This window comes from Delphinus delphis, chromosome 2, assembly GCF_949987515.2.
Source record: "Delphinus delphis chromosome 2, mDelDel1.2, whole genome shotgun sequence".
NCBI classification, from domain to species: domain Eukaryota; kingdom Metazoa; phylum Chordata; class Mammalia; order Artiodactyla; family Delphinidae; genus Delphinus; species Delphinus delphis.
In genome coordinates, this window is record NC_082684.1 from 145,341,480 (window position 1) to 145,354,567 (window position 13,088).

A 13,088-nucleotide genomic window follows, 5' to 3' on the forward strand; every position below is an offset into this window, starting at 1 on the left:
CAATCTGATTATATTCAGCAAACACATACAGAGCATTCATTATATATAAAGCATTATACAGACAAAAACTTTTATATCAAAGTTTCTCAGAAGACTTCTGCATTCCCAAGAAAGAAATTGCAGGGGAAAGGAAATCAATTTTATTTATGTCCTTTACAAATATAAAAGAAGTAAAAGTATAGTATTAATAAGCATGACTGAATCAGAAAACAATTCTTATTCATTACACTTAGAATGCAGCACATTTGCAAATGTATTCATTCAAGCTTGTTTGTTACAAATAAATCTAGTTGATAAATTCTGACATATATAAGATTAAAGCCAACACTTATAGAACACTCACTATGTACCAGACACTGATCTAAGCACTGCCCACTGTACATGTATCTCATTTAATTCTCACAACAACCTTGTAAAGTAATTATTATTATCCCCATTTCACAGATGAGTAAACTGAGGTACAGTAAATTTAAGTAACTGGACACGAATCACACATGCTGTAAGTGGCAGAGCTGGGATTCATCCCAGGTAGTCTGGCCCCAGAGTATGTGCTCTTAATCACTGCCTCCTAAAGAGGGGGGGGGTTGGGGGGGAATCTGAAACTAGAATAAATCATTAACACTGTAGAAAATAAGAAAAATCATGATATTCTCTGGCCTTTATGCCTGGTTACAAAGGTCAAATATAGAAAACATTCATTTGTAGGAAAGAATAAAAAATAAGGGAGGGAGGGGACAAAGTCATTAATTAATTATACCTCTGCCCATGTCTAAATTATCTGAGATTAATCGCTCCTTTCAGTCTCTGGTGCTTTAAATTCAATCACCACTTTCACAAATTTCTGAAAATAGAAGCGCTATTCAATCATGATGATGCTTTTATCTGTTTACGTGTGTGTTTTTGTTCTGCACAGGTGGGGAGTAGGTCAACGGTGCTGTGGGTAGTTCTGATAACCGGAAACTCAACCAACCACCTGTATGCTATGAGGCTACTTTTCTGGTGGTTTTGGGAAAAACAGGGAAGACACACTAGAAAGAGCTCTGCTGTAGTGACTTTTCTTACTTCTGAAAATGGGCATAGGGTGAAACACTGAAAAGAAGTTTGTGGCCTCTTAGCCACACAATTCCAGTGGAACTCACTTATGCATCAAGGTTACTAGAGCAGAATGGTATCTTCATCAAAATTAAAGTCAGGACCTATTAGGCAAAAAGTATAAAGAGAAAAAATTCTCCTTGATAAGTTGTTAAATAAATATTGATCTCAACCCTTCATGATTCTGTATAGCCAACTGTGTACACTAAAATGTATAGTAATACAGTATTAATAGAGTTCATATGCTAAATACTGCTTTACAGTACTGCAAAAAATTATTGTCTCCCTTATAGTTTTTTTTGAAAAGTTGTTAAATATTGATCTCAACCTTCATGAATCTGTATAGCCAATCTTGTACACTAAAATGCATAGTAATACAGTATTAATAGAGTTCATATGCTAAATACTGCTTACAGTACTACAAAAAAATTATTCTTTCTCCCTTATAGTTTTTTTTTTGCGGTATGCGGGCCTCTCACTGCTGTGGCCTCTCCTGTTGCGAAGCACAGGCTCCAGACGCGCAGGCTCAGCGGCCATGGCTCACGGGCCCAGCCACTCAGCGGCATGTGGGATCTTCCCGGACCGGGGCACGAACCCGTGTCCCCTGCATCGGCCGGTGGACTCTCAACCACTGCATCACCAGGGAAGCCCCCCATTTTGCAGTTTTTAGATACCTTTTTATCACGACGTACCACAAAAAGTAAAATTAAAAATTTTTCTATCATTAATGTAAAATCAAATTATTTATTAAATGAGATTTTCAGTGATGGAAGTGTGTTATTTATACAATATAGTAAAGTCTAAATAAATGTCATTCACATAATTTCTACAAAGGCATCTGCAATTTCATTAAAGCTTAAACTGACTTAATTTTACTAACAATGTGTCAAAACTAGCTTTGGGCCAATATCATTATTTATTTCTAAATTTTAAAAACTCACTGTATTAAAATACTAACGAGAATTAAGTACTTTGTTCAACTGAGATTCTTATTAACAAAATTGTATCCATCTATACTCATAATTATGAAAAACATGGTCAAGGTGGTAAAAGGTATTTAATAATAAAACTCAGAAAGTTGACAATCTTCCTATAAAGGAGTGCTGAGGACAGCTTCAAAGATAACCATAAATGTCTCTCCCTGATGAGAAGACTTCAGGGGAGAAATAAATGGTTTGAAATTGTAAATAAAATATAACATCTTGACTAACACAGAATCATGACTAGGATAAAGGAAAAAAGTTATTGGAAGAGTAGTTTTCACCGGGAACAAAAAGAAAGGAGGACAGTAAATCACTGTTCTATCAGATCACTCAGTAGCCAGGCAGGGAAAAAAATGTGTGTGAATATAGTGTGTGTGTGTGTGTGGTGTGTGTGTGTGTGTGTGTGTGTGTGTGTGTGTGTGTGTCTGTGTGTGTGTGTGTGTGTGTGTGTGTGTGTGTGTGTTTGCGTGCGTATGGCTGTATGGGATATCTGGAGATTAATCTGGATTTTTATAATAGAAAACTACTATAAAATCAATTTAACTTTTCACTGTACATAACATACACTGAAAAAACAAATTAAGAATAAAAAACTGCATTTCACATTTGACCTATAGATCAAATAGCAAAAAGAAAAGCAAGATTTGCTTTGAAGTCCATCTCTAAAGGTAAACTTAATTTCAGGAACATGAAATATATAAATGTTTGGATATATTATTATGGTCTCTTCTCCTAAAATCCTATTCAGTACTCAAGTAGAAAAACACTGAAAGCTTGAAAGGGAAGTAAGGTACAAAGGCACCATTTAATGTATATTAAGAAATAACATGTTATCACACAGTAACTCAAGGCTCTGGAAGAAAATAATCCAGTATCAACTAGTATTGTCCTCTAAGATATAAAATCCCTACTTCAAAATCGAAACAGGAAACCTATCTTTCCTATTCACAATATTATTCAAAAAATAAAAAAATTTTAAAGGTGGAAGGAAATTTGGATATCAACCAGTTTACCCACAAGATAAAATATCACGTCCAAGATTAAGTAGCAAGTTCAAAGTAGTGTCAATAGTAGATCCTGTGATACCCAGGACAGTGCTGTTTACACTACAACTCAGCTTTCACAGCACTGATTTGAGAGAAGGAAACACTAAAACCCATGTTTAACAGTCTCTCTCTACAGTTTCCTGGATTCCACAGGACTATCCCAGTTCTTCTCCCAAGTATTTAAAATAAATTAAACATATTTACAGCCAAATATAATAGCAAAACCCATATATTAGTAAGTATTTTCACTCAGCATTTTTCAATGCAAAACAGTGTAACCCATATGGAGACTATGAATTCCAATCACATTATTCAGGTTTTCTTCCACTTAAACCAATTTGCTTCTAGAGTTAAGTGCCCATAAATTTTATGCTTGTCTATTCTCTCTTGGTTAATTCTGAGAGAAATAAATAGTTCATTATTCATTCAAAGTATGACCTTTTGGAAAAGGTAGCTCTTAACCTCATCAATTTACTGCAGAATCTGGGGGCACAGCCTTTAATTTTATTCTCAATTCTTTGGTCTAATTTTCAGTTTCTCAGTCTCATTTTTTAAAGTTTTGGGGAATTTTTCTGTTCTTTTAATTTCTGTAAAAGGCTCTAAACTTTTAACCTTTCATTGTATAGCATGTTAGCTTGGTCCTATTTTCTCTTAACTGCCAACCAAGAAACGTCATCTGTTGTATCTGTTTTGATATGCTTCCAAGAGACAGGGCTATAGAATCCCTGATATAAATCGCTGATGACTACTATAGCAAGAACGTGAGAGGGGAGACTAGAAGCTGGTCCTCTGAGAGCTCTCAAGGCAAATAAACAATACAAGAAGAAAAATGACTATGTTTAGAGATTACTTAGTGAGGCATTCCAAGCTCTTCCAGCTTTAGTAAAGGGTATTACAAGCAGTTGAGGTGTAGAAATAACATCAAGAATATTTCTTTCATTGTAGGACATAAAATGAACTCCCATAGTATGACAGTTAAGGGAAAGAATTAAAGCTACTATGAAGGTACTGGGTATTCTAATATATTCCCATAAAATACATTAATCTTCACTTCTCTTAGGAAATAGAACTCACATATGAAAGAACTTACTTATTCTGCCAAATTATCTTTACAATTTTAATCAAGGGTTGATGAGCAAACTTACTCTAGATGAGTCATAAGAGGGGCTTGGTTGACCACTTGTTCCCCAAGATGTTGTACCTCCTCGTTCATCCATACCTAAGGAGAGAAGAAAGTAAACAATATAAATCCAAGAGGATACAATGATGGGTTTTGTTTGGTATAGCAGATAATACAATTCAGTGGGTGGTACCTGCATTTGATTGGAACTGGCTGTGTATCAATCCTTGCCTCCGAAACCTGCAGAAATAAGTTACTTGGGAGTATCTTTATCACTGCTCTATACAATGCCCTACATACATTGCCAATGTAGGTCTTTGGAGATTTTTGAACAGAGCATAATCTAGGTCTCTCCACCTGTCTCCACCCACTGCTACTTCTAAGAGTAGATGAATGCCCCACCCCCAACTTTCTAAAGTTTAGTACTGCCTCCATGAATATACGAAGTGAATAAGGGTTAGAGAAAATGAAGCAAGTCAAACAAGTGCTCAAGTTAATAAAACTGGTTTCTATCAAAGCACTGAGTAGCTATTCTTAACCGAAGACATCAAACTATATCAAACCATATCAAATCAACATTAATTATATCAAAACTAATCAAAATGATGTGACAACTCATCCTAATAAAATCTCCTCTAAAATCTGATTCTAAATGAGGAGATCTATTCTTAAGAAAATTGCAAAGGAAGACTCAATGTGACAAGGATAAATTACCATTAACAACAAAACAGTTCACTATCCTCCTTAATGTACCTTCTGAAGCTTTGGCTCCATTATTTTCACCTTCCAATCAATTCCCAGAAAAATCTGAAAGAGTTGGAGATCTCTCAATCCAGCCATTTCTCCCTTTTCTGTTTTGAAGACCAGCCTTTCTCATCCTTGACTCCTAACAGGGTACACTTTCCCAACCCCTTCTGAGACTCTTTCTATGATGAAATACAAATGGTTGACTTCTTTTGTTTCATTCTTGCACGAGAAAACTCTAGATGTTAGAAAAACAAAATTCTGTTAAGTTTAGAACCTCTTTTTCTTCAAAAAAATTCCTTGAAGTCTTCTGTGATTTAGATGAGAAGTGGTCTGTACTAAGTTAAATGCTACAAATTCTCCAATAACTAGCCACGATTCCCAAGGCTCTTTCATAGGGACCGAATTGTCAACTGAAGGACTAGGTGACAAAAGCAAGGAAAGGAAGTCAGTACCCAAAGTAAAATTTACTAATTCAGTTAGTAGGACCCTAATTTATTCTTTTTATGAATCTGTACTTCCTATATCAAAAACAGTACAGAGAAAAGATGGGTACCTACTATAAATAACACACTAAGCACAATTCCAAATGAATCAGAAGCTTTAAAAACACACAGATTATATGTAAAAACAACAACAAAAGAAGTGTTTTTGTTTTGTTCATTCTTGGAGAATTCTTATTGAAATTCTAGATTTAAGAAAGATTCTACAAGTCTGGGGAGTATCATGTAAAAACACACTTTGTTACTAAATATTTCTCCAGTATCCAGTTACCTGTGGTCTATTTTTCAAGCATTTTCTTTGCAATCAACACAGTAGAATAGCAGATAGGATTCCAATGAGACCCAATCCAAGACAAAGACTACTATCAATCTACAAAATCCATTAATATAAACCTACTTACGAAACTGCAAATAATTTTAGGAGAAGTTTTATTTAAAAAGATCATACTTTCCATTTGTAACTTTTTTCCTAAATGAGTTATATTTTTAAAATATCATATATCCAAAGTAAAATGCAAAAGTAAATTGGCTCCTGAAAGCAGGGTCTCAAATATTTGCACACCCATGTTCACAGCAGCATTATTTACAATAGCCAAAATGTAGAAGTGACTTCAGTGTCCATTGACAAATGAATGGATAAACAAAATGTGGTATATACCTACAGTAGAATATTATTCAGTTTCAAAAAGGAAAGAAATTCTTACACATGCTACAACCTGAGGACATTATGTTAAGTGAAATAAGCTAATCACAAAAGGACAAATAGTATATGGTTCCACTTATATGAGGTACCTAGAGTAGACAAATCCATAAAAAGCAGAATGGTGGGCCTGGGATTGGGGAGTAAACATAACTTTCATTGATTTAGAACATACAATGCAAACTTATCTTGATGATCCTATTTCTAATGAAAATAATTCATTTTATGACTCTGAATTGCCTTTTATCAAATAATTAATAAATACGGGGGCTATGTGTTATTTTAAATACATTTGTAAAAGAAAATAAATGGGTATCTGCTATAGAAAACATCTCACACAAAATTTTAAGTGATAAATGAAATTCTGTGAAAACACATACTTAATTCTTATCAAGTGACACTAATTACTTCCACAACATGAAAGAAGAGCAAAGATTAATTAAATAAAATTGTAATTAATTAAGCCACCAACTAAAGAGTACTACATACCAAGGATACAAGACATGTAGAGGGCTCAAAGGATGCTATAGAATAACAAGGATCTGGCTAGGGTTTAAAAGAGCTCTACAGCTTTATTGTTAATGTATCTAGACTCTGAGCAGAAGATCGTGGCTGGCACTGACAAAGGCAAGAGTCATCCTTTAGCATCAACGACTCCTTTCTGCTCAACACAATGGCTGTACAAACATAGAATTATGACAACAGGAGTAATAAACTTTCCAAAGCTTCAGCCACAAGACCAAGGTAACCAGGAAAAAAGAAATTACCCACAGAAAATAAACAATACAGAAATTATACAAATTGATCAAAATCTGAAAAACTATGTATTAACAAGAAAATATACCACAGTTGCAATACAGTAATTAGGAGGAAAACATTTCTATTAAGATATGTCTGAATCACCACTGCCATATATTTTTCTTTCCTTCCTATTTCTAGTCTACATATGCCAATTCAACAATTTTTGAGATGCCAGTGCCTCAACTTACAGATTAAAATGGTAGATGTAACAGAAAGTTTAGGAATAAATAAGTAGCAGAAACACTTTTGAGTCTTGCTTAACTTTCTAATTAATCTATTCTATTTCTCTGCAACAAAATTAAAAGGGTTAACCAATAATTTAATATAGAGATTTAAATGATACTTTTTTAATCTTTTATATACAGAATCTCTTAAGTACCTGCTTCTCTGAATGGAATCAATTAAAATCCAATATATGTTTTGATTCCATGTGCCTCATTTTAAAAGGCTTAATATTTTATTTAACATTTTTCAGTAAAGAACAAACATTAAATCTTAGACCGTATATCTAAAAACACTGGTTTGTGAATTCAATGGAACAATCTGCTTCCTTCTCTTGTGAAACATTTAATAAGGAAAAGTAACTGAAAGCAAATCATAAATTACTACACATACAGGCACTTCCCTAAGAGGCTGGGAGCCTGAAGAAGGAACACAAGGTGTAACCAAGTTTTTGAGATGTCAGAGAGCAAGACTCTTGGAGGAGCAAGTAAACTTAGCCAAGTAAAATATCTAGCATTACTTTCTTTCCTATGAAGGACTCAGGTACTACTTTGCCTGCCTCCTCTCTACTGCCACCATCTTTTTTGACTGAAAGTGCTCTCTTTCTTGAATCAGTATAAAATTATCTCACAGCTTCTATCCTACTACTTCTTTCATTCTCCTAGCACAAAATCCTAGAGACTTCTCTAGGTTTTTAGCCATTAGCAAAAACTGGAAACATTTTTTTGGGGTAGTGACTTTTCTATACCCTATACACCTGTTCCACACCACCCCCCGTCAATCTGGGCCCCCAGGGGCTCAGAAACAGTACAGGTTTGTGTACATGAAGCATTATTCAAGCTTTGTTAGGCTCAGACAAGACCTACCTGGAGGTAAAAGGGGTGAATGAGGAGTAAAGCTGCTGACTAGCTACTCTCCCACCTGCTACCACCAGATCTATCACCAAAGACTCTGTCACCCTAGACTACGAGGGTGAAGGGAGAAACACATCTGGAATTGGAAAATATTTCAGGTACTGGTGGGGAGTCTAGAGAGCAGAAAAGTAATGAAAGGGAAAGCGGGGTGGGGGATAAACAAAATCAAGAGAAGAGTAGTTAGGATATCCCTGCAGCAAAGCTATAAGAAAAACAAGTCAGGGCTTCCCTGGTAGTGCAGTGGTTGAGAATCCTCCTGCCAATGCAGGGGACACAGGTTCGAGCCCTGGTCCGGTAAGATCCCACATGCCGCGGAGCAACTAAGCCCGTGCGCCACAACTACTGAGCCTGCACTCTAGAGACCGCGAGCCACAACTACTAAGCCCGCGAGCCACAACTACTGAAGCCCGTGCACCTACAGCCTGCACACAGCAACAAGAGAAGCCACTACAGTGAGAAGCCTGTGCACCGCAATGAAGAGCAGCCCCCACTCGCCGCAACTAGAGAAAACCTGTGCACAGCAACGAAGACCCAATACAGCCAAATATAAACTTAAAAAAAAAAAAAGCTTTTCAGAAAAACAAGTCAATACAGCCACATTGCTTTGTATTATGCCCGAGAGTTATTCCTTGTGGAAGAGGGACATATATAAAGTTGGGAGGAACAGCACAGTGGATTGTATACCTCTCTTTCTCTCTGTCTCTTTCTCTCTTTCATGCACATACACACAGCTTTTGGTAGCAGTGAAATCAGGTTTTTATTCTAGCAAATAAAAGGTACTTCAAAAATATCAAATCCCAACACTGTTATAAATAAGGAAAAGATAATATACTTTGCAGGACTGCCATCTGCTATAGGATGATTCAATAGATGATTTGATAAAAGAAATCTGATTGGAGATAGCTATGTCAGATAACCAAAGCTATGGATGTATCTCTTCAGTAGTTTCTTCCCTCAGTTTTATTTGTGGGGTAATGATATTCCTTTAGATCAGACTCAAAGGCTGCAATCAATTGTAAAATAACATACACCTAAAAACCCACCACCACCGTTTTTTATTATATTTCTCAAATTTTAGATACTTATGAAATAAACCTACCGATGTGTTTTTCCAGAAATTCACTGTGAAACAGAATCAATTAGAATATAAAAGCAAATCCTTTCTTTTTATGCTACACATTAACGAAAAACAAAACAGAAAAGCTATGGAAATGTTGAAATTGTACGGAAATATAAGACCTGCTGCTTCATATGAAGTACTTAACATTGGTTACAGAATTATTTATTTATTTATTTATTTTTTGCGGTACACGGGCCTCTCACTGTTGTGGCCTCTCCCGTTGCGGAGCACAGGCTCCGGACGCGCAGGCTCAGCGGCCATGGCTCACGGGCCCAGCCGCTCTGCAGCATGTGGGATCTTCCCGGACTGGGGCACGAGCCCGTGTCCCCTGCATCAGCAGGCAGACTCTCAACCACTGCACCACCAGGGAAGCCCGAATTTTTTTTTTTTTTTACTAAAAAAATTGAGATTCTGTAAAATGAACTGTCAAATTAAAAAGTTTAACTCTTTTTAAAGTATGTAAGAAAATAAGACCAGTAAATGATTTAAAGGAATCACCTTTTTAGGTCATCTTTAAAATTAATCACAATTTCTATTTGGAATTGATGAGAACTAAGATTTTAAAAATAGGGATATTCCAGTGCCAAAGTACACTAGAATAAGATAATTAAACATGACCAATTTCAAGAAAATGACTAATTTTGAAATTAACTTCCAAACAGTGATTTCGCTATGCTATTTTTATTAGCCACATCACTCTATATAAATGTCCTGTAAATATACAATTAAACAGGACATTCTAGTGATTTAATCAATGAAGTAAGAGTAGATGGTCAAAAGGAAATGGCAGGTCTATCTGTTTAGGAAAAATAAAAAACTGCCTAATGCCCAGGGATTGAAACTAAGTTCTTAAAGGGCAAGCAGGTATTTTGTACCACCTTGAGAACTATCTATGTAGTGACCTGGTATATTGAGGATTTGCTCTGATTGTCTGAAGAGACATTCTAATAACCCTGTCAAAGCTCCTGAGCCATCTCCAAGCCTCCCCTAAACTATCTGGCTGTCAAATTTCTGGAAACAAGAAAAGGCCCTCCCAGAGCACCTAAAAGCAACTGCCTTACTCCTCTGGAATCTGAACAACAAAGCCCTGCACCTAAACAACAATGCCAGGTGTTTTCTTCCACAGAGGCACTAAGAAGTCCACTCTAAAAAAGGCCTGATGCCTCTTCTCCAACTCTGGGTAAGTCTCAGCAAAAAATGTCCCTATTCAGTCTCTCAATGATACAATCCCATTAGATTTACTTTATAAACATTTTCAAAATCTGACTATGACTCACTATTTTAATTTCATTTTATTTTATATTTATTTATTTACTTGGCTGCACTGGGTCATTTGTTGCAGCACATGGGATCTTCGTTGTGGCATGCGGTATACCCTGACCAGGGATGGAACCCAAGCTCCCTGTGTTGGGAAGGCGGAGTCTTAACTGCTGGACCACCTGGGAAGTGCCTGACTCACTGTTTTTAACATGATCATTTTAGTCTGAGCCACCATCACCTCTGTATTATGGCAATAGCCTCCTAAAGAGTCTCCCTGCTTCTTGCCCCTGTGACAGTGTGTATACTCTACATAGGAACTAGAATGACCTTTTCAAAACAGCTCAAATCCTGTCAGTCCTATGCTCAAAATCTACCCATCTCATTCAGTATTAAATCCACTGGTCTACAGTGTTTCATGGGTTCCACCTCCCACCTCTCTGACTTCATCTTCTACTATTCATTCTCTTAGATCACTCTTTTTCAACTACATGGACCCCTGTTTTTGCTCAAACACACTGAGCATGCTTCCTCCTTAGGGCCTTGCCACTTGTTCTTCCCTCTTCATAAAATGCTTCCTCCCAGATATCTGAATGGTTTGTTCCCCTAATTTCCTTCAGGTCTCTCTATTCAAATATCATATTATGGGGGGATGTTTACAATCTGTTTTTCCCCCCCAGTAGATTGAAAACTCCAGGAAAACAAGAGTGTAGTCTGTTTTGTTCAATATTTTATGTTTGGTGCCTGAAACAATGCCTGACACACAGTAGGCACTAATAAATATTTGTGGAAGAAATAAATGTATAAAGTGGAAATAATACATTCAGTTTAATGTAAGTGGGGCTGAAACTGGTTCCCTATTTGTTAGCTTACCATTCTTCTTTAGAAATAATTGAAACCAATATTCTAAATAAATGAATAGTAGTTTAAAAATTCCAATGAGAAGCAGTTAGACTATAAATGACTCTATGAACTAGACAAGTAACTACCCCCAAAGAGCAAACATTATTTAAAAAGTGTTAGAGAAACCTAAATCCTCACTAGGCTTGGTGGCTAAACCACACACAGACGTTCAATATCACAGCTTTGAAATAACATCATTACATGTCCTAAGAAAAATCACTTTGTATTCACTACAGTACAGCCTAACGTACACTGCTATAAAAGGAACTCTAAATAAAAAATGTTCCAGAAATTTCATGTAGTCAGCATGATGTTGGGATATTTACAAATGTGGTTAGAAATGCAATAATCTCTTAAATTTGTTCTTTTTGTGTGTGTGTGTGGTACGCGGGCCTCTCACTGTTGTGGCCTCTCCCGTTGCGGAGCACAGGCTCCGGACGCACAGGCTCAGTGGCCATGGCTCATGGGCCCAGCCGGTCCGCGGCATGTGGGATCATCCCGGACCGGGGCACGAACCCGTGTCCCCTGCATTGGCAGGCGGACTCCCAACCACTGTGCCACCAGGGAAGCCCTAATCTCCTAAATTTGGTAACACATCTTTCATATTCCCTTAACCACTCAGTTACCCATTGTATTAATTTCTACCTTGCCAATATTTTGAGTAACTATCCCTTGCTCTGATTCAGGTCCTGTGTATTGCTTATTCTTCTATTATGTTCCATGCCAATCCACAGTTAACACTGCCAGCACAATTATCTTGCCATAAATACAAGTTGGATCACATCCATTCACTTTTAAAATATGATCCTCTGCTGCCTCAGGAATAACACTCACACTCCTGAGGTGGCATTCTTCGTGGTGGCCTCAATCTACTTTTTTCAGCTTCAATACTGAATACTATATTTCTCAGAAAACTCAATGCTTGGGATTCCCTGATGGCACAGTGGTTAACAACCTGCTTGCCAGTGCAGGGGACACGGGTTCGAGCCCTGGTCCAGGAAGATCCCACATGCTGTGGAGCAACTAAGCCAGTGTGCCACAACCAGTGAGCCGGCACTCTAGAGCCTGTGAGCCACAACTACTGAGCCTCTGTACCACAATTACTTAAGCCCACGCATCTAGAGCCCGTGCTCCACAACAAGAAAGCCCGTGCACAGCAACAAAGACCCAATGCAACCAAAAATAAATAATGAATAAATAAATAAAAATTAAAAAAAAGAAAACTCAATGCTCCAGCCTCATGAAGACATTAGTCACTCCCCAAACATGCCAAGCCTTGTCACACATTCATATTCTACTCCTATTGCTTCCTAGTCCTAGAATATCCTCCCTTATCTTTTCCCCCACCTACTGAGTTTCTAATTTTGAATCAGTCTAAGATCGAATGTCCTCTCTTCTGAGAAGTGTTCTCCATCAACTAAGTCAATATTAATCACACTTCTTCAGAAAGTAATTTGTACTTACTTTGTCTTCAACATTGACATTTACTTTTCACGTATACCCTACCAATAAAACTTTATAACAGGGAACATACCTCGTTCATCTCTATGTACTTCTGGTACTTCGCAGAAGTGTGGTATTTTGCATTCAAATGTCTAAGTAGCTAAGGCACATATAAAATTAGGGCATTCACATGACAGTCCATCATAAGAATTCAGTTAACTAGAGATGGGTTAAAAAAAG

The 13,088-nt window shown here is 36.9% G+C and overlaps 1 protein-coding gene across 4 annotated transcripts in view; it reads right to left on the bottom strand.

Annotated features, from left to right (window-relative positions):
* Positions 1-13,088, bottom strand: part of TCF12 (transcription factor 12) — a 380,372-nt gene that overhangs the window by 225,995 nt on the left and 141,289 nt on the right. For all 4 annotated transcript variants that reach the window (XM_060005912.1, XM_060005911.1, XM_060005915.1 and 1 more), the window contains one exon: positions 4,267-4,340. In XM_060005912.1, the coding sequence (XP_059861895.1) occupies positions 4,267-4,340 (74 nt within the window). The remainder of the gene's footprint in view (positions 1-4,266; positions 4,341-13,088) is intronic.